Consider the following 22,060-nt stretch of genomic DNA (forward strand, 5'->3'; position numbering starts at 1 on the left):
GGAACTGGGCTCTAGAAGGATTTTATCACACTTTCTACATCTACTGAGGATAGACTAGCCAAGGTACTGTGGGACAGCTCCAGGTTCAGGCTGGTGGCATAGCCAACAGGGCTTAACTAGGCTAACAAAGCAGTCACACACTGATGTGTCTACTTTTTCCCCAGGAGACCATCACATCGTCCAGCTTCAGCTCAAGTCCAAGGAAACGGGTATGACCTTTGCCAGCACCAGCTTCGTCTTCTACAACTGCAGTGTCCACAACTCGTATGTTCATTTCTTTTGATACCTGCTCTCCATTCCAGCCCTGGATCTGCCACAGCACCCACTGCTGACTGGGGCATGTGTCCATTGGGAAGCTGGTTAGGTGTGGAGTTGATCAGGGGTCAAGGTCACTTGTGTGATGGTCAGTATGGTGGGGTCCCTCCTGAGAAAACCAAGAGTAGTATAGTGACCCTTTGTTCTGTTGATGAGCCTTCTTAGTAAGAAGGCATTATTTTGAGGAGTGGTACATCCCCGTGTGTCTCTCAGGCAGAGCAGCATCACATTAGTGGGAATTTACCACAGAATTGAGTCAAAAGTATGTCATGACCTCAACAAATGGCCCCCATCTTCCTGTTAAGCATTTTTTTTTTTTTGGATGGCTGGATACTGCCCGTACATACGCACCTCCAACCTTCATCCATGCTGTCAGTCCAATCAGCAGGAGCCTGCCCCAGGTGGTTAGCATGGACCCTCAGATTTGGAAAAACAAGAGTTTGATTCCTGCATGATGTGAACTGACCAGGGATCACCCAGCTGATTCTCTCAAGATCATCTTTTCCATCCCGTGAGCTCCCTTCCTGCACTGCACCCCATTTTTCTGGGGTTTAGCTGGCACCCAGGGCTGCTCAGGAGCTGCCCCACTGGAGCGGATCTGCAGCTTTCCTGCAGAAAGATGCTCTTCCAGCAGGTTGATCCACCCCTGAGCAAGGCTGAGTGGCTCCGTCCCCGCCACTGAGCCATCAGAAGTGCCAAAAGCAGATAATTACTGCAGCTCAGCAATTCACAAGGAAAGGCAAATCCTATTTCCGTGTTCCTGCTGCTTTGACAAACAGTGTCAGAAAGCAAGTGTTGGAGGGGAAAGCAGGAGAGATGGTGGTGTTAAATATTTATGGCATGTTTTGGTTTCTTACTTGACAAACTATAATACACTATCCATTTTTAATTTGATGTATCAGAGCAAGCACTTGTTACCAATTTGAAGAATAGCTTGCTGTACCAGAGCTGAAAGTGGATTGAAGTTGAGCGAGACTTCACAGAGACAGGAGAGAGGGTGTGCATCTGCCTGTTGGGCTCAGCCAAGCAATACTGGAGGCAATTTTTTCAGTCCTACCCATTAAAAACCCAGTAGCACATAAGGGCCAGGAATATTTCCAACCCCAAGTCCCCTCCAGGTACTTCGGAGCTTGCAGCTGCATGTAGAGCTCCAACATTGTGAGTGACCAGGAGTCGATACCATCCAGTACTTGTTCTGTGCAGAGAGCTTGTTATGGCTCAGTTTGGTTACTGGTGAGCAGACATAGTATTAATTTAGAAAAAAAAAAAAAAGAAGTGTGATGTAGGTATAAGTCAGTGCTGTAACACAGCCAGGAGAGGTGTTTGCAGCTCTTACTCTACAGGGTCAATGGCGCATAAGAGAGCAAAATCTTGTAAGATGGAGGGAATGGCTCTTTCCTACACCCTGAGTAGGTGATGTTCAAAATATTCCCTCTGCTTCCTGGGCAGCTGCTACAATAGTCTTTCCTTTTCTGCTGAAATGAGCAGTCAATATATTTGCAGGAGCCTCATCACCCTGGGCAGAACTCACACTAATAAGCCTGTGGGACACAGGGGGAGAAAATTCCCTGCTTATTCTTGACTTTCTGGCTTTGGTGCATCCATATTTGTGTCTGGCCTCTGTATCAGTGAAAGTGGGAGGATTAGCCAGATGGGTCTGCTGGTGCACAGGGACTGCCCTCCATGGGCATCACTCTTCCTGCCAGCCCCTCCTTTGGTCACCTTCTCGTGATGTGTTCACAGCTCCCAGGGCACTGGTGCAGTTCAGTGTGGAGGCAGCAAGGTTGTAGCAGTTACCCTGATCTTGTATTTTTTGTTACACTCAGGATTTTGTTATGGGCAAAAAGGGGAAAGCTGCTTGTGTATGAAGCTGAGAACTTGTTCATAGTCTGATTAAATGTTGTAACAGGGCAACCAAAATGCAACAAAGATTTATTATTACTCTAGTTACAATTACATGAATGCGATCTAAATTGTCTAGTTAACATGAGACACTTGTGATCATAATGACAGCCAGCTCAGGCCATGGAAAATCCAGTACCATCCTGTAACTTGATGGTGTCAGGTCAGTTCAAAGCCTGTGGCCTTCTGCTAGTGATGGCAAGAGCAATGTTTACTGGGCTGTATTTCCCTCTGAGAAGCACTATCAGTTTCAAGGTCTGTCTTGTTGGCTAATGGGACCCAACTGGCCAAGTGACTACTCTTTCTCTTTATTTCCAGGTGTCTGTCATGTGTGGAGAGCCCTTACCGGTGTCACTGGTGCAAGTACCGCCACGTCTGCACTCATGACCCCAGCTCCTGCTCCTTCCAGGAAGGACGAGTCAAGCTGCCTGAGGTAGGCAGGGCCATGGGGCACAGGTCACATGTCGCATACGTGGGCTACTGTCACGTCCCTCAGGGCTGACGTCACCTTTTGGCCTGTGTCAGACCAGGAAGCCTTCTCCACCTCCAGTCCCACCCTCTCCCACTTCTGCTTACCCTCCAGGAGACCCTCACCTTTCCCTCTGCAGATAGCTCCCCTCTGCTCTACTAGATCCCCAGGGAGCTGCCGTCTCCCTCTCATACATTACAAGGAGTGTGTTACCTTGGAAAGTTATTGCAAGCTCCCGGCACCAAGGCACTGGGAGGGATGGGAAACACTGGGCATGCATCTCCTCCAGGAGAGAAGGAGATTGCCTCTAAGGAGATACCCTAGGCTGCTGAGATCTGGGAGCTATTTAGGGCTATGTCTACAGTGTCAGTGGATTTCAGCTGTGCTTTGAGCACTTCTGTGGCTTCATGGGTTTGGTACCTAATGGCCAGTGCAACAGACTGCCTCAGATGAGGCTGGGGAATGCCTCATTGCCAGTTACTGAGCTGAACTGGACCTTGGGGCTTAATACAGAGCTGGCTGCTGCACTGAAAATGCTGTCTGGCTTGTATTGTAACTAACAAGCACTTGCAGACAAGTGGAGCTCAGGAGAATACAAATAGGAAGTCACTTAATTGCTTCCTGGTCAGGAATGGTCTGAAAGCATCCTGGCCCGTCTGGTAAATGACCTGAGGTGGCTCGTTGTTTGCCTGGCCCAAGGGACCAGTACCCATTAAGATATCTAATATCTGCTGAACCACCGGGCACAGAGGCGGCTGCTGAAGACTCCAGCAACGTGTGTCGCATTCGGAGGATGAAATTCCCATTGCTCCCTGAGCTGCCTGCTGGGTCTGGTGTCTCTACCATGTTCCCCCACCTACCCCCAGCCCCTTCCCCGGGTGAGCCAGTTTGCCAGACCAAATGACACACGTGTAGTGTCTTTACACTCCTGTGGCATCCCCCGTTCCCTCCCACCCCTTCCTTATGTGCTGGATGAGATGTCACATATGTGCTGGTTGAGGTGTCCTGGATCAGACATCCTGAACTGCTGTGGCATTGGGACAGGCCATAAATATTCATGAGCAGGGAGGTTGCCAGTTCTTCATGTACCAGGATTCAGAATTTGCTGTAAACCTGCTGGAAAACTTGCTGGAGGAGCTGGAGGGCTTGACATTCTCTGCTCGGTGGTGAAGGAAGGCAGCCCAGAGTTCAGCCCTTCTGGAGGCTATCCCAGCCAGACAGGCCCTATTCCCTTGCATGGAGCCTTGGCAGAGTTTGGCCAGTCCTGCTGGCCACAGGAACCGGAGGGACCTCACCCTCTTGCTGACGTGACATTCCCTGGGACACTTTGTCTCAGCTTCCTGCTGTGCAACGCCACCACCATTTATCTCCTCTGGTGTGTCTTATGTACCAAACACAGGACTCACCTTCCCAGTTCCCATCTCTTCTCTCCTCCAACCCCCTGCCCAAAATGAAGTGCCTACAAATCTCAGTGTATCCCCTACTTCTTCATCCCCTATCACATCCCTGGTATTTCTGACACTGGTTCCCATCAGAAAGGAGATCAAGAGAAGTTCCGTGTCATCCCAGTTCCTTAGGGAAGGGACTGGGGGTGGCACAGCCCCTACAGCCCCATCCTCTCCAAGGTCTTGCTCTGCAGAAGTGGGGAGGAGGCAGTGGACTCATTGTCCTCTGCAGATCTGCCTACTTTAGCACAACTTTTCCATCACTGATTTATCACCTCTCACTAGTTTTGTTTCTGAAAGGTATCCTCTTCAGACTAGGAGACAGCTGCAGTCTGGGGGGGCCTTTGTCTGTCAGTAGAGATTGCTCTTGCCCTCTTCTGTCCCCTTTAACAGAGGATTTCCTGCTGAGCTCCAAATACCCCCTCTCTGATCTTGCAAAGCTGTTCTGTGTGATTTGCGTGGCAGCAGGGAGAGGCACAAACCTGACCTTAGAAGATGACTATTGATCTGCAAGGCAATGACAGTGTCATGCGACACATGTGTTACATTGGTCACTGCTAATGAGGGCAGCAGCCATGTTGGCTTCTGTAGCAAAACCATCTCTGGTTTCCAGCCTCCCTTAACCCGGCCAGAGAGGCGGCTGTAAGAAGCAGCAGCACAGGGAGGACACAACATCTGTCAGTCAGCTGCTCAGCTCAGGAGCTGCTTTTGCTGTCTGCTGCACAGAAGAAATACTTCTCAGCACTGGAGTGACTGGACAGTATCTGCAAGGTTAATGGCCTTGCAAAACCCGAAACTTTCAGAGATAGCTTTCTGCCTGGCAATGTGAGAAATGCCCTGTAGCTTCAGGGTCCTTCTCATTGCCATCTGTGTGTTTGTGGCCCTCAAGGACACTAGGGCTGGGGAAGGATGGCATCACAAGTGCATTCTGACAAACAAAGATTTACATTCACTATGTGGCCAGAAAGGTTTTGTCAAATGGCACTTTGTAAAAATGATGTGTATATCTCCCACGCTTCTCTTGAGAATCCATCTCTCACTGACTCATCTCTCTCCCTGAACTTTCCAGTCTGTTTTTTTAATTCTTTCCTTTTCTGTCCTGTGCCCATGCTTGTTTGTTGAGTGAGTTCTTTGAACAGTAGAAATCGTTTGGTACCTTTAAGCCAAGCCTGGCTCCTCATTGCCCATCCAGACCTCCACCCAGTTCCCAATGACATAACATGACTCACAAGGTCTGAGGTCCATTTCCAGACTTCCCAATGCCATCTTCTGTAGTTCTCAAAAAGTACCATCACCCTGAGTGGGCCTATTTTTACTGACCTTTCATCTCCATCTGCACTACTCCTTTTGATCCTTTCCTCTCCTTGGACCCCCAGAGGATGATGACAGGGAAGCTTTTGCTACCATGCAGGCATGAGTACCTGCTAAGTCAGTAAGTCTCGAGGAGGTACTGATGGGAAACTGTACTACCAGCGTGGGATGGTTGGACCATGCCATTTGCAGTCCTTCCATGAGTCTGCTGATTAGCGTGGCTGGCTTCCAGGATCGTATGGTCTGATTGTACCAAGAGAATCCTTGCCAAGCAAACAAATATTGGTGTTACTCCGTCATATGGACTGGTTCCAGAAACTCCTTTCCTCTGTAATCATCATGGCTGGCGTGCCAAGCCTGCTCCCCTCCCCCTCACTATGGCCTTCATCTTCTCTTGCTGATACACCCACCTCCAGGTGATTTTTTTCCACTCTTTGCCTGTACAGCATCTTGCCATGATGTGGGAAGAGGCTTCCCACTCTCCAGATGGCCTGAGCTGCAAATGGACCAATTGGGCCGGTACCCATTACCCCTGGACCAGCCTGGAGCAATTTGAAGGGAAGCTTGTGCCCTTGTGTACTTCTGATTCCATCATTTCCTTAGTACATCTCACAAGTTTCTGGATTACCATGGGCTCTGACCCTTTCAGGTCTTCTTCATGTTCTCTGAAAGGATCTTGGGTTTTTTACTCTTTTTTTTTCCTTGCCATATGAGTTGCTGATTGATGCAGAGTGCAGGATGAATTTGAAACTGATTCAGTGGGGCAGCAGAAAGGCTTTGGCCATGACCCACACTGTCCAGAAGGCAAAATGTTGTTTCTAGCTGTATAGCCTGTGATCTACCATCCAAGGGAAGCCTTTGAATTGCATCATGTATAGCTGTAACCAGCCAGCCCCAGGCTGGGACAAGGCAGCTGTCTTACCACCACCTGGCAAAACTAAACCAGAGATGGAGAAAGGACAGAAAAGGCATGTCGCTTGCTATCAACAAGGAGCCATGACTTTCTTACCTGTCACTTGTTAGGTGGTCGGTGAATCAGCTGTGCCATAATAGAGCTGAATCAACTTGTCTGGGGGACTTGGGAAAGCCTGTGTTTGCTCCTGGTGAAGAACTCCAGTGTGGTCATAAAGCAAGAGTATTTATGATTATGGCACTGAATTCAATCAAATAGGATTGACGATGTCTCTGGATGATTTGTGTCAGAAATACTTCACCTTGGCGTATAATTTCCCTTTACAGCAGGTTTTTGAAAGCCAAGTCTGCTAGCTTGAAAAAGTGACTTTTTGCTTTATAAAGGGGAACTGATATTATTGTTTTTGAGGGCAGGAAGGGAAAGAATAAGGAAAAAAAAGATACTTTAATAGTGAAGTAGATTGTTGTTTTTCCCAAAGAGAGCTGGTGGCAAAAGAGGAGAGAATTAATCTTAAAGATAGAGGGGAGCCGGCCAAGTTTCTGTTTTTTTCTTGGCCATCCTGTCTCTGCTTTTGACTTTTGTTGCTGACTATAGCTGAAGTCATAGTGCAGGATTAGCATTGCACCACTAACATGCTGTGAAATCAACCCACCCTTACTTGACAAAATCACCGAGTAAGAGAGATCAGTCATTTTCTTCTGTAAATGGACAAGACAGTCAACAAGTAGTGAATGGAAACTGAGGCACGGAGGAGTAAAACAATTGATCTGAAAGTCTCCGGTGTGATAGAGGCTACAGAAACAGCACCTGTCTCTCCTGATATCTATTACCCAATGCACCTGATCGCATTGTCTGTCTTGTCTTCGTACAGACCTGCTCTGATCCAGTGGGGTAGTTTTCATGTCAGTGTTTCACAGACATCTGTACAAGGATGGGTAAGCTGGGGTTGAGTTGATGGGATAAAGGATTAAATCTTTTGTGCCGCCTTCTCTAAGATGAACACTATCTTGTTCTGGGTCTTGCAAGGATTTTAGCTTTGTGGGGGGGAGAGAGAGAGAGAGAAAAATGGCAAAAGCCAAAAGCAAGCCTAGATAACAAATCTATTATCCGCTGGATTTAAAAGATACATAATCATTTAATTACCTTGAAGGAGGTTTTCATCTTTCCCTGCTCAGACGATTTGCGTGTGCGTGTGTTTTTCTTCCTCCCCCAAACAAGCTTTTTATTAAAAGGATTTTCATCTGCTGCCTAAAAAGAGAACAGAAGAAAAGATCTCGCACCAAAGTGTTTTATGTTGAATTGTACGTGCTAACGACAGTAAAGCCCACATAAAAGAAACAACTGCTTCAAATATTAATTTGTCAAAAGCGATAAAAAGCTGTGTGAGCCGCATGCTGGTGAGCAGCTGCTGAGGAGCAGAGTGTTGCTTTGCCCAGCACTTGCTCATGTCTTTTGCCGAACGAAGAGCTGTACCGGTGGTCTCTGCAATGGAGTGCAAATATTTAGCTCTGACAGACTCCGTGTCCTTTTTGGGGATGGGATTTTTGGGAAAGAGGGAAGAAGGGAGGGGAAAAAAGAAGTCAGGGAGTGATAATGACAGCTCAACCTGAGTTGGCAGACATTTAAGAGGCATTTGGGCAATGCCCTTAATAACGTGCTTTAACTTGTGATTAGCCCTGAAGTGGTCAGGCAGTTGGACTAGATGATTGTTGTAGATCCCTTCCAACTGAAAATATTCAAGTCTAGTCTAGTCTAGTCTAGTCTAGTCTATTCATCTAGTCTAGTCTAGTCTAGTCTATTCATCTAGTCTAGTCTAGTCTGTTAAAGTGAAAATGCCCACGTGTCCTCATCATGGACTTTGTCTGTACTAAATTCAGCAGTGCCTTTCCCCACCCTGCCAGTGTCTCTCAGTCTGACTCAGGGAGGACTTTACGCCAGGCTCTCAAAAAGCAGACATGTTTTCAGGGCCCCCAGATGTCCTGCTTTGTTCTCTTTATGAGGTGCAGAAGGAAGGCACCGTGCCTACCTCCTCCCAAAATGCACCCCGGTGGAAATGCCTGGGTGGCTGCACTGGGGAGAGGGTAGAGGGACTACTGGGCCATCAGGTGATCACAGTCAACTCCTTGTTCCCTTGCATCGACAAACCTTCTGGTGATGCATCTTCAGCTGTTGCTGTGGCAACTGCTCAGTTTCCCTCCCGCTCCTGTTTCCAGCCTCCCTTAACCCGGCCAGAGAGGCGGCTGTAAGAAGCAGCAGCACAGTGAGGAGAGAAAACCCATCTCTGCTCAAATTAACGTATCTCTCATTTCTCAGGGACTCTAATGACAGTTGCAGTGAGGCCAATACCAGAGCACCAATTCCTTCCCCTCTTGTCGATTATCCGCTCACTTATCCTGGCACCTGTCTATCATTAAGGGGAGGGTACGAGGTGTAGTTTCTATGGCAACTGCAGGCAACCTGCTGCCTTCAAGTGCTGTGAGTAGGCAGGGGGACGGTCAGGAGAGACGAAGAGATCAGGAACAGCTCTAGACAGGCAGCTGCTGTGGGCAGAAGCAGCCACCCCATGCAGATGGGATCTGGCATGGTGATGCATGCACTTCATGGCACCTGCTTTTAAAGCAGCATGGGGGTTTGGTGTTTATCATCTATTTGGCTCTTAGAACTATTTCCAAGCACGTGTGATGTCTTGTCACCATCCTGTCCAGGGGGAGGCAGGGGTAATGTGGGAGGAGGCTGTAGCTAGTGGTTTGGATCCAGCTGTGCAGTGGTTTGGAATCTCAGGCTGTGGCACTTCAGCCCTCATCCACCGTTACAGCCCTTTCCCAGAAATGGAGATGCATTGTGTAGTGGGTTCATCCTCTTCAGAGAAATGCTTCAGATAATAATAATAAGTTAAACAAAGAAATTGGAGGCCAGGCAGAAAGCTTTCCCCTTGTTCATGAACTCCTGTTAGAGCATAAAAATATTGCTCAGAGGCAGTATCAGGTAGTGTATGAAACCATAGGTTTTATTTCAGCAGATGAGAATTTTATTCCGGACTCTGAGCTGGCTTGGTCACGTTCACCTTTCTGTGCCCCTGTTTCTCTCACACCCTCTTCTGATTTGGGTAAGCACTTTCTGTTAATGGGTGCTTGTACAGCACTTAGTACCTGGAGCTGGGCTGTTTGTAAGAAGTCTTTGAGCATGTACAAACAAATTAGATAATTTGTTGTTGTTTGCAAGTCATACTGACTAGCACTGGGATGATGAAAAAAAAGATGGTAAGCCTGTGTATGAAGAGGCTTTTTCTGTTATTTTGGGGTAACTTCTGTAATCTCTGAGCCTTTCTGCCCTGCAGTCATCCAGCTGGCAGGGGAAAAGGCTGGTAACTTGTTCAATTTCCACATAGCTTCTATCAGAATTTCTGATTATTATGGTGGTGGATCTGCAGGAAATCTGGTGTAGGGCAGCTCCATCATGTCTCTTCTTCTTGAGATCCAACCAAAGCAAAACAGAAACAGAGCTGATGGAAAAAGGCCTCCCTGTGAGCGATTCATTCTACCTTAAGGCACATGTTGTTTTCTTAGAGCTTAGCTTCTCCAGCCACGATGTGAGTGACTAATCAAGAACTTGATCATGTAATTTCTAGGAGCAACTCAGGGAGATAAATTTGAATGGAGATGTAAGAAGCGTCTGACACTCAATACTGTGTCTCTGCTAAAAGTTAGTCATAACAGTTAGGCTGTTCATCTTTGTAATGCAAGATTATTTATCCCGCAGGACAGAGTGATCTCAGAACGCAACAGGGTAATATTCATCTGTCCCTGCCAAAACAGCACCCTTGAAATAACATCAGGAAGAGCTTATGTTGTTTTGATAGCCTAGCTCAGTGTAATGCCTCAAGTGGCTACAGGATTTTTCTGGCTATCTGGACATCTGTTAGGACTGCTAGGATCTGTATGGCACCCTGCAGTTTGAGGGAGGAAAGACAATTCCCCATTCGGACCTAGTCTAGGGTGATGGCCTGGCTCTGAAGCAGGAAGATTTTGCCTTTCTCCACTGTAGCATCATCTGCATTCACTGCTTTGGGATGTGTGATCTTATGGGACCTGGCCAAGGAGAAACATCCTCTGGATGTTGAAGTTGTAGATAAGAGGTGAGGCTGAAATGTGTCTCCTTCTCTACTTGGGGCATCTCCAGGACGCGGAGCCCAGACCCTCCTCCCCCACCTTGTCTTTAAGCATGAGTCCATTTGCTTTGACTTGGACATTATCTCATGTTGTCATGGATCTCAGTGAGGGGGAGGGTGACAAGGGCCATGATATCACAGTCCTGACCTTCCCACTGTAGAAGCCAAAGTATTATGACTCTCTGGGCTTCTGTCTTGGTTTCCAAAGGAAGCTGGTTTGCATCAATGGTGGCCTGTGTGTACAACCTCGGGTCCATCTGTTACTCTGTCTTCTCCATTGACTTTTGAACTCACTGGTCATTCTTGACCTAGTTGGGCCAAAGTCTCAAAGATACCAAGTTCCTACTAACTTTGTAAAAATGGCCAGCTTCAGAGAAGAAATAGACTTTTGGTCCTCTCAGGAAGAAAGCACTACAACTTGGGCTCAACCCTTGTTAGACACCAGAAATCCCCATGTGAGAGTGTTGTCATGAGAGTCGCTGTCGTTTCTGAGGGAGCCTTGGCTGGAGCATGTCCCTTATGCATGCAAAACCCATTTGTTGGCAGAGATGTATAGGAACATTAGCTTTGTTGAGGAGTGACATGTCAATGTCATTGATACCTAGATGGATGAGCAGTAAGGGGTATTATTGCAATGTTCAAAATTTGCAGCCTCATTGGGCTGCTGCAATGCCATGCATAGATGTACAGGGCTTTGATACACATGAAAGGTCTTGTGAACTTCAGATGGAAGTTCTTACAGAAGGACAGAAATCTGGCTAGGCAGAAGGATGTAGATGTATATAATAATAATTAGAGAAGAAATTATTGTTTTATAAGCTGCCTGTGCTCTACCCCATGGTTTGCACAATCCAGTTTTACTCTGTGTGTTATTCTGGAGGGCTGTCTTACGTAACCAGGATTTTCCTTTAACAAATGACAGACTTTGTCCAAGTAAATAGACGGTTATCTTGTCTCTTGCACATACACCACCTTCCTCAATGCACACATTCATATTTCTCATGATTTCAAAACCAAGCAGTTACTCAGGTAACACCAGAACTGAGACCGCTTGCATGTCTCCGGTAGCCCCTCTCTGAGCAGATGTACCTAATGATACAGTCATCTACTATTTTTGTCACTAGTCCACTCCCTTCATCTAGTGACCAGAAGGCCCCTGCTCTCTGGATCATTACTTTTCCTTCTGAGAGTGTGTCAAAGCAGCAAAGGGCTGAAAGAAAGCTAACGTTGTGTCTCTATTTAAAAAGGATAAATGTGGTGCTTAGATAATTATGGCAGCCTGACCTTGATCCTTGTGAAATAATGGACCAGCTGAGAAAGACTCTATTAATAAAGAATTAAAGGAGGGTAAAATCATTAATGTTGATCAGCAGAGATATGTGGACTGACTTCAAAGGCAGAATAGTCCTAGGTTGGGACCAAGTTCCCAGCAGACATGGGTCATTTCCCAGCACTGCCTGTGTGGCCTTGGGGGAGTCACTTTGCTCCTGATCAACGGGATTCAGCAGTGAGCTATGTGAGAAGAGGTCAGTTATCTTCATTTGGCTTCTGCTGTTCGAGTATCCACTCTCTGGCGATCAGCATCGCTCATCGCTCCCTAGCCTTCACCACACTGAAGCCAGGGACCGAAGAGGCAGCTGAGCTAATGATCTGCTATTGATCTGTTGGGTCTCCCTTCCTCCAGCAGTGACATCTGTACACTAATCTGTGCAAGCTACCACTGAAGTACGTAGCCACTAGAGTGCACAGAGCTTAAACAGGGCCAAATCTCTTCCAGGCCAACCACCTTTTCCCAGGCACCAGAATCACTTGCAATATCTGACAAAAGAGAGCTGGTATCTGCTCCTGAGTGCATGGAAGACTCTTAAGTAGAAAGGAGCCACCAGAAGTGACAGCGATGCAAGGACTCAATTATTCCTTTGTTGTCTCTGCAGATGTTTACACTTCCCATAAATTCTGTTGCTTTCTCCTCATCAGCTGCCTTTAAAGTTCTGAGCGTTTTCTTCGTGTATTATTACTTTTGCTGTGCCAATAAATAAGCACACTATCAATCAAACTAACAACATTGTAAACTTAGGAAGTGCAGATAAAATATATGGTGCATTAAAAAATTCTTTGACCGGGTGAGCTTTTTTGTAGCTGGTTTGATTGCTGCTGGTGCCGATGTAAATTTGGGGGAAGTATATCCAGAAATTTATGGAGCTTGGAATCCTGCCTACAAAGCATTGACCTGATTCCACTTTATAACCTAATAACGTTCCCCAGCACTGTTCGTGTAAATTTTAAATATAATTTTTATGATGCTAAGAATTAGTGGTGTAATAATGTAAACACAACGTGGACTGTAACTCACGCTTTCCTCTCCCGCACTGGGAATGCTGAGCTCCTTGCTGCTTCATTCTCCAGATTATCCTGGGGCTGGAAAGTTGTTCAAGAGTTTAAAAATGATTCATCGAAGGAACCAGCTTGCCAGCCCTGGAGCCTGAAAGCCCTCTCTTTGTAAATATACAGGGTAGTTGCTAAACAAGCATCTGATTTTGCTTGGGTGTTGTCACAGCCCTGACCTAGGGTGACTGTGCTGAGGTGTGAGAGAGAAGTTCAGGCAACATATTCCAGGCAGTCCCTGCTGCCTCTCATCTGCCAACTTGCTGTTTTCCTGCTTTTGATCCAGGTGAAATCTGATTCCCAATGGGTTTGAGTGAGTAAGTTATGGTTCCCCACTTAAGTTCACTTTTTGGTCATGTTCCAGGCAAGATGGCTTGGATAAGGCACAAAGATGGTTGCTGAATGAGGAATATTGAAAAGAAAGTCTTAAAAAAAACCCTGAAGTTGAGGATAAAGAAATGAATTTTGATGGCAGGAGAAAATGGGAAGTGGATGCTTTGAGATGAGTAGTGGAGGAATTGATGACAGTGGCTATGTCTGGTCCTGAATGGAGATGATGCCTGCTCTTATGGGAAAGGAAGGGTTAAAATTCGTTGCCAGGAGTTGAGTTCATCTTGCAATGGAGTCAGCAGTAGCTGAGCTCTAGTTTCCTTCTGTAGAAAGTGGAGATCCAGTCAATGCTGCCAGGGATCATGAGGGAACAGTATGAAGGAAAAGTAGGAAAGATTCCCTCACCTGAATGCTCTGGATGACACGAGATGCACAGGGGAAGACAAGTGAACTGGGGCACCAACATAAGGGGGAGACTGTTGATAGGTGGATGGGTATTGTATTAAACCTTCATGGATGTTTTAATTATTCCCATGTAGGATGACTACCACTCAAAGTAGATCAGACGCATTTTCCTTTGGAAAATGAAGAACAATTTGATGAGACTTGGGCTCATGATCCTGGCCATAAACAGTAACAGAGAGTAAAACTGTACAAAATAAGGTTAGAACAAAATCTAAGCAATATCACAAGACTGTGAAAGAACCCTACGTACTTCATTCCTAGAAGAGGATGGTAACTCAGAATATCTGGTCAGTCTCCAGCTTATACTGGAAAACAGCATGGAGAAATCTCCATGAAATCATAACTATATATGTATGAAGCACCATAAAGGAAGCAAACTAATTAGTTCAGGGCTAAGACCACATAGCCTCAGAGAGGTTTCATCGCCCTCTTTAACAGAATTCTCATGATGGCTCTCGCTGGGGACTCACTCAAATATAGCTGTGATGAGGGCTATAACACATATGTGAGAGAAAAGGAGAGAAAGAGTTCTCATATTTCGGAGACTTCATTATTTCTGCAAGCTACAGCAAAACACATTTGCAGGCATTCTATGAGGAGTTATAAATAAAGAAAATTAAACTACCATCGACCCAATGAGTACAGCCCATTTCATGCAGTGTTTTCACTGTAAAAGCTCTCTGACTTGATAACTGGCAAAATTTGGTGATTTGAGGTGTGCATCGCTGCTGATACGAGTAATTGGCAAGGGTGGAGGATATTATTTTAAAGAGAATGACTCATTTGAAAGCATCTAAGGAATAGAATGAAGCTACACGCACAAAATGAATCAACAAGAGTCTGCTTTCAAATGTGTAGCCCTGGTACAGATTAAACTGGATTTTAGCTCCTCTGGAATCTGAACCAGCTCCCCTTGTTGTCGAGGAAGGGCTTAATTTATTATATACGAAAGACAAAAGGGATGGGATTGTGACCTTCCTTGGTACAGTTGTTGGCAGTGGATGTTTTTATTTCCCCTACATCATGTGAAAACTGTGCTTTTTCCAGTCTAGATGTTGTCCATTGCAGAGGAAGGGTGAAGAGAAACTGTCTCCACTGGAAAAAGTCCAAGATAACTCTTTTTTAAGGACCCTTCAGCTTGGTCCTACTGCAGGTTCTGCTCTGATCAGGTTGATGTTTTACCCTCAAAAACACAAACCTGACCAGGCACCCAAAGCTTGACACAGACTGCAAAATGAGTACTACGTTTGAATTTGAACCCAGAGCCTAGTCCAAACTCTGAGGTTTTATGCAGTACATCACCCAATGAAATTGCCTTTTCCCCCCCTGTTTCAATTAGAAAGAACATTAGGTCAATCAGATAAAGCCACATTGGGAGGATTTCCTCTTTATGGCGCTTGCCTCTTCAATTATCTATAATGAACTTCCTCACAGCGCTGCAAAGCTTTTTATATGCAAACGAATCCTGTTTTGGGGCTGCCGCAATCACTGCTTGTTAATGAACTTGAAACAAGTGTTATCGGAAAGGTTACAGCACCAGTGGTGGAGTGAGACAGGATAAAGCTAGACAAGAAAGACCAGCCTGAAGAGCTGGGATTGGCCTGCAGGTAACATAGTGGACTATCTCCAACCCCCATTCTCCAGCCCCCTTCAGAGGCTTTTCTGTTTGACAGACATCAAGGAAAATGCCCACTCTTGGGAAATGGCTGCTCAGCTGCAGATAGGGCTTTCCCATCCTCCTGTCCCACTGATTCACTCTGCCAATGCATCTCTCTCTCAACTTCTGTAGCTGGGGAGAAAAAAAAAATGAGATGATGTTGCCAAGGTTTTTTATTATGCCAGAAGAAAGGCAGGGGAGCTGATTCAGAGGCCCCAGGATGTGTTGGGTAGGTGAAGAGGAAGGGTCAGGGGGTGTTGAAGCCATACAGTCCCAAATGGTATTTATATATGGTATCTGCTGGTGTGATCAGAACTGGAAACTCTCACTCTTGTTTTAATATAGCCTAGACCACCTCCTTCCGCTGCCCTCTGGGTTTTTATAGGTCTAAATCACCCAGGATTAGATTATGCCTCAGTTTCTTGTGCTTAGTAGCTACCTAAACTTGCAGCTAGCCTTAACATTTGTGTGCCTTGATAGCAGAATCATTGGACTCAAGTTTGGAAAGACTTTCTAGACTGTCAAGCCTTGCCCTTTTGTCAAGACAAACACTTTTATGACAATTTAATCGTTGCTTTTCATTAGTAGTTCCCTAGGGACATTTCATCATGGGACAGGACAACAGCAAGATCAGAGAGTGTTGGAAGAGGGTGTAGCTCCTCAAGCACTACTGAGGATCAGATACGGCCTTTTTGCACACTGGCTGTATCTTGTGCATGATAAAGTATAAGGCAACCTCATATGCTCAGCTTCCTGGAGCCTCCTCACACATGTCTGCTTGCTGAAGTGCTGCTTAGCACCACGATCCCCAAGACAGCCACCTCCAAGCCTTACATCATCCAGTCAGGTTAACGCAATGGCCTATTAAGCCTCAGTCCTTGGTAGCACTAATTAAGCTAGGCCTTGTGTCACATTAGCCCAGACAAATGACCACCAGACCCAAAATGGTCTACCTCCATCCAGCTCCAGTGACTGTGTGCTTGGCTGTCCTGGTTTTGGTGTTAGCCTGGTCAGAGCCATCAGTAGCTGTCAATTCTTGACACCATTAGCATCGCCCTATAAGTGCAGATGAGAAATCAGGTCGCCCCAAAGGGCTCTTCAGCCTGGTATCCCCACTAGGACAGACAGACCCTCTTTGGGGACTGAGGAAGACATCTGGATTTCACTGCAGCGACATGCTGGGTGTTTACTGGATTTTCTTCCTATCCCTGGCCATGGATTGGCTCGCACCCACAGTGTGATGATTGATGGCTCTTGTAATTCTATTCCTAGTTGGTGTAACTGCAGATGTTACACATCGAATCCATTTTTTTATCTTCCTAAGATATTTGCTTCAGTAAGGTGCTTCCACCATCTGCTCTAACAAGCTCCCAGGTTCTCATAAGCCATAAATTCCACTTTTGAGCCTTTCAGTCCCTTTCCCTACTTTCCAGCCCCAGATCAGTCATTTTCCTCCTGCCATCCCATGCGCACAACTACAGATTAAGCTTGCGCCTTGTTATGTAAGTACCCTGCCTCTGCTTGCACCAACTGGACCTGGTTTTAGCATTGGGTGGAACAGACTGGAATGGTGTTGCTCTCTGGACTGGACAGGGTGGCTGCACCATCCCAATACTGTGGTGCTCTACAGACAGCAGGCAGTGTACCAAATACAGTGCACAGAAGAAAAAGAGGGCACAGGCTTTCTCCTGGCATCTAGGAGCTCAAAAGGCTTAAAAAAGGGGACATCCAGGCACTCGCAAGTGATCAAGACAATGTGGTCTGTGCATATGGCATGCTTATGTTTTGTAGCCTGTTGTAGTGGGTTTTTAAGGGATCCCATTTTATATCAAACTGCCTTGGATTAGCCAGGCGAATGCTGCAGTGATTTCCTAAAGAGTTGATAGCTTCCTAGAATACATGAATTTGACAGCTTGCAGTTGTTTGATTGTACTATGAAGCAGCAGTGCATTGCTACTCTAACTAAAGCTGTGCAAATTGATGAGCCTTTGAATACAGCCTTCTGCACTGCAGTTTTGGGTGCCCAGACCTCTACCTGTGTGAGGCACCCACCAAGAGGCACCGGATTAGCAACACCCACTTACTGTTGCTCCTTCTGAGGAATGGTGGCAAGCCCTTCCAGAGGATCTCCACACATTAACGGTTGTATCTTGGAAGCTGGATCCAGCTGTAATAAATATTCTGTCCCTTCTAAGCCCAAACAAACTCTCTTATTAACAGCCCAGACTCTGTATCTTATAACATGATTTGCTGGAGCTAGCTGGAGCTGTGCCTTTTGTGCAATGGTGCATTGGCTATTGGTGAGGCAGGGAATCATGCTTAGATTTTTGCTTTATTCACTTCTCGTGTCATGGCATTGTGACTGGGCTAAGTCCCTGAAGGGAACACGATTGCTTTCCCACTACCCGATTATCAGAGCAGGTATTAAAAAGCATCAGAGGTAGCTTCCTTGGGTCCTGAAGGCTGAAAATCTGTAGTGCGAACAAGGGAGATAGGAAAGGATGGTCTGTAAAGGAAATCCTTCCCACTTGCTTATCTAAGCCTTCCTGGTAATGCTCCTTGAATACCCTTGTAATAGGCTGAGGTCCAGGGAGATGCAAAGGCTTTGTAACTGGTTGAAGTGAAGCGTGAAGCGAGAAGGTTGAGGATCATCAGAGAACTCCACCTGAGGCTGGGAAACCCATGTGCTGACTTGGTGTGTTGTCTTCTCCCTCCCTAGGACTGTCCCCAGCTGCTGCAGGCAGAGAAGATCCTGGTGCCGGTGGAGGTGATCAAGCCGATCACTCTGAAGGCCAAGAACCTGCCCCAGCCACAGTCGGGCCAGCGAGGCTACGAGTGCATCTTGAACATCCAGGGCAATGAGCAGCGGGTGCCCGCCTTGAGGTTCAACAGCTCCAGTGTGCAGTGCCAGAACACTTCGGTGAGCAAGCCCTGCATGCTTGGGAGAGATGTAGGGGCCGAGGAGGACCAAGAGTGCCTGCAGCATTGTCCAGTGGGATCTGGGATTGTGATGCAGCCCTTTTTACCTTATTGCCTACCCGATTCCAGCCACAGTCAAGGAAAGTCATGTTGGTAGCATGCAGACTTCCCTTTTTGCTCTTTAGGCTGGCTGGTGTCATCACACAGTAGTTGCTTCTGCCCTTGGATCCCACCATTTGACCGTGCTGGAGCACCTTAGCCATGACCCATAGGCATTATTATTAACTTAACTTGCCCATATCCTCACCGTGCCACATCCCTGTGTGCATTCAAAAGGGTTTCCAAAGGGATGAGTGTTCATGTCAACACTGAGAGTTAAAGTTACCACACAGGGTTTTGGTGGTGGTACATAAAAACCCCATATAAACAGTCTGACGGATGCCAGCATGGAATGGGTCAAAAGAAGGGTGAGATGCTGAAGGCTTGAGTCAAACCTTCCTCCAGGCACTGACTGACCACATAACCTTTGGTTAGTCTCTTTGCCTCTGACCACCTCTGCTGCCCCATCTGCACTGCAGGACCAGTAACTGCCCCCCTCCCAGGGAGCCTGTGTGAGTCACGATGGTGTTGCCACTGCAGCAATGCCAGTTTTGGGGGCAAACACTGCCAGGAGCTCTGCCTGTGTGCAATGGTGGTCTCTGCTTCTCCAGAGGTTTCTCCAATGAGATTCATCTCTCCAAGACATGCATTTGAGTCATTCTCATTGCTACTACTATGAGATTATTTGTTAGTCAAAGAGCTAATTACAGGCTTTAGCCACTTCACTGCAGCTCTGCCACTCCATGCTGGGCAGCACTTGTTAAAATCCATCACAACATATTCTGCTGCATTAAGCAACGTGCTGAAGATTATAGGCAGTTCACAGATTTTACGATCTGTTGCAAACAAGCAACTTCCCAATGACACTTGTATTTGCTTCTTTGTCCCCCTCCCTCACTCCCTCCCCCCCTCCCCGATTTTCATTACGGGTTAGTGGACTGTGTGCATTCAGGTTTGAGGTTTCACAGAAATGGATGGCTTGAGAAATTAAGAAAACATTACACTTAAAAAAAAAAAAAAAATCTTTTACAATGGTAAAATCCTGTGGTTAAAGGGGTATTATATGGACCTAGGCAGAGCCTACATATCTGTCCAAAGAATCTTAACAGGTAAAGAAGCAGCCACCCTTTAGAATCATGAATTCTCTGGCACACATAGGCATTATCTCATAGGAATTATCTCAGAATGATTTTAAGCACAGTAGGGGACTGACTGCCTCAGTAGACCTGGAGGGTCCCTCTCAGCACCCAAGTTTGTGGTAACCAATAATTGAGCCTGAGAGGTGATGGTTACTATTCCCATACTACCTGCATGCTCCAAGAAGTTGCTAGTGCCTAGGACCAGAGAAGGGCTTCGATGAGTCCTCAGATGCATTTGCTCATGGGATGCCTGAGTGCTGCGACAGCACCATATTGTTTTTAATGTTTGTTTCCATGCCAGAACACTCAGGGTTACTCCTGAGCTGCGCAGGGTGGCAGGGCTGAGTCTCAGGCCAGTGCCAAGGCACTCCACAATCTTTCTGTTGTGAGGTGTCTGTAGGATGCCTGTCCCATGTTTGGTGGTAGCTCAGGTGGACTTCACTCTTCTCCAGGGAGAGAGGCTTATTTTGGAATAAACTCAACTCTTTTCTATTCTGTTTTCTGCCTCCTCTCTCCCTCTCCCTTTCCTTCTCTTTCCTTCCTTTCCTTCTCTTTTCTCCCCTTTTCTTTTGAAGGTACTTTGACTCTCTGATTTGAGTTCTTTTTTTTTTTTTTTTTTTTTTTTTTTTTTCCCTGAGAATGTTATTTCATTGTTGCTCTGCATTTGCCAGACACTGAGAGAAAGAGATGTGGAAGGGAGAGCCAGACAAAAGAAAGAAACATTCACACAGATACAAAAAGGGAACAGAGAAGCCTGCTCTGTTTGAGCAGGTGGCAGAGGACACAGACAATAGGGAAGGAGTGCTGTAGATATGTCTCCATCATGATTATTTCCTTCCCTGCCAGAATTAGCATTCAGTCTGGAGCCACTGCAATACAGTAAGCCTCTGCTCCAAGGGTCACCTGGCTTTAGAAACAGCCGTATGAGCTTGTTTGCAAATTGAATCAGGCCCCTTTGACAGAGCTTTTTACTCAGCAGAGTTGCTGGATGAGACATTGAATGTAGCACCTGCATTGCAGGCTTGGAGAAGGTCCAAGGGAGGGTGGGAGGATGTGTTGTGATGGTGTGTCCCTGAAGGGGTGCTATCCTGCCAGCAGATCTTTCTGTTGGTGATGCATGCTAGACTAAGCAATCATTCTTGGCTTGTTTTCCTTCATAAGCCTCAAGATCTACCCCCTCCCATCATACACTAGGCACTGACGAGCTCAAATTCAGCTCCTGCAGAATAACTGCTGCAAAATGCAGGATTTTTCCTGCTTTCACACAGGGTAGGAACAGGAAAAAGCCTTAACTCTTGCTCTCCACTGCCTGGTCCCTTAAGATTTACACCAGGGATCAGAACCATCTTAAGCAGGTGCTTTTCTAAGTGGTTCCAACTTCAGTTAAAGGATGCTATAAGGACACCCAGGTGGGAGCAGCCTATCTGATGGTGTGTCAATAATGTCATATCCAGCACTGATGGTGCCTAGGTGCTTGGTCCAGTCAGTAGCCAGCTCTGTCTCTCCCCTTGTCTTTCCTGGAGATATTTCATTTGATAACAGCAATAAGTCACTTCAGGCATCACGCTTTGGGACAATTATTGTTCTTGTCAAGTGGTTTGAGACTCTCAGCTCTGGGCTTTGTCCTCTATCACACCACCCAAGGCATGCAATTATCACTCAGAGAGACCCTGCCTGCCATTCCTTATTGCACTTATGATAGCTCTGCCGACAGTCTGGACACAGAGTGATGGGAGGAAATGAAAAGGAGGAGAGCTAAGGAGGCATATAAATAAGTAAGTAAAAATGTCAGCAGGAATGGCTGAAATTGCTAGATCTATTAGGGCAGAGAGCAATCTCCCAGGTGGGAAACAGTGGGAACCCCAGCACTTGCAATCAGCCCAATATTAGCAGCCTTTGGCATGAGGAACAGGGGGATAGGTGAGAGACAACCCACCTGACCATGCCATGACCATTGCCATTACCTGCTTCAATGACTAAGCCCATACTCTTGCTTGATATGAGCCTATCCATTGCCTGGCCTTGGCACATGTGGGCAGAATACACTGATTTCTAGCAGCAAAATCCCTGCTGATAATTTCCCTTGAGTCCTTCACAGGTCTGTGTGTCATGAGACCTGGGATGGTACAGCTGAAAGTGCTCTGTAACTTAGGGATAGGAAAAGCAAATATGTTATATTTGTCACACCACTGCACTTGAGCAAAAGATGTCAGGGGCATTTGACTCTGTGGTGTGGAGGACTGATTAAAAAAACCCCAAAACACAACAAAAAACAGAGCTGGGAAAAAATGAGGAGCTATTCACAGAAATCATGGGAAAACACGCTTGTGGGTGGCCAAAGGAAGACAAGCACAGGGCTGAGTTGTACATCCACTTCTAAATTATTATGATGCTTTATTATTATTTATCTACATTCAAATATCACAGAGAAAACCCAATCATGATGTGGGCTCTGTTGTCCTGAGTGATACCCAGACATAAAAATTCAATCCCAGCTTTGGGAAGCAAAGATCCCAAGCAGACAGGACGACTGTGGGCAATAA

At 46.3% G+C, this 22,060-nt stretch overlaps 1 protein-coding gene across 1 annotated transcript in view; it reads left to right on the forward strand.

Annotated features, from left to right (window-relative positions):
- Positions 1-22,060, forward strand: part of PLXNA4 (plexin A4) — a 429,280-nt gene that overhangs the window by 317,517 nt on the left and 89,703 nt on the right. Inside the window, exons 7-9 of the mRNA XM_074869684.1 lie at positions 165-264; positions 2,536-2,650; positions 18,080-18,280. Of these exons, the coding sequence (XP_074725785.1) occupies positions 165-264; positions 2,536-2,650; positions 18,080-18,280 (416 nt within the window). The remainder of the gene's footprint in view (positions 1-164; positions 265-2,535; positions 2,651-18,079; positions 18,281-22,060) is intronic.

The sequence above is a fragment of the Strix uralensis genome, chromosome 5, assembly GCF_047716275.1.
Source record: "Strix uralensis isolate ZFMK-TIS-50842 chromosome 5, bStrUra1, whole genome shotgun sequence".
Taxonomy (NCBI): Eukaryota; Metazoa; Chordata; class Aves; order Strigiformes; family Strigidae; genus Strix; species Strix uralensis.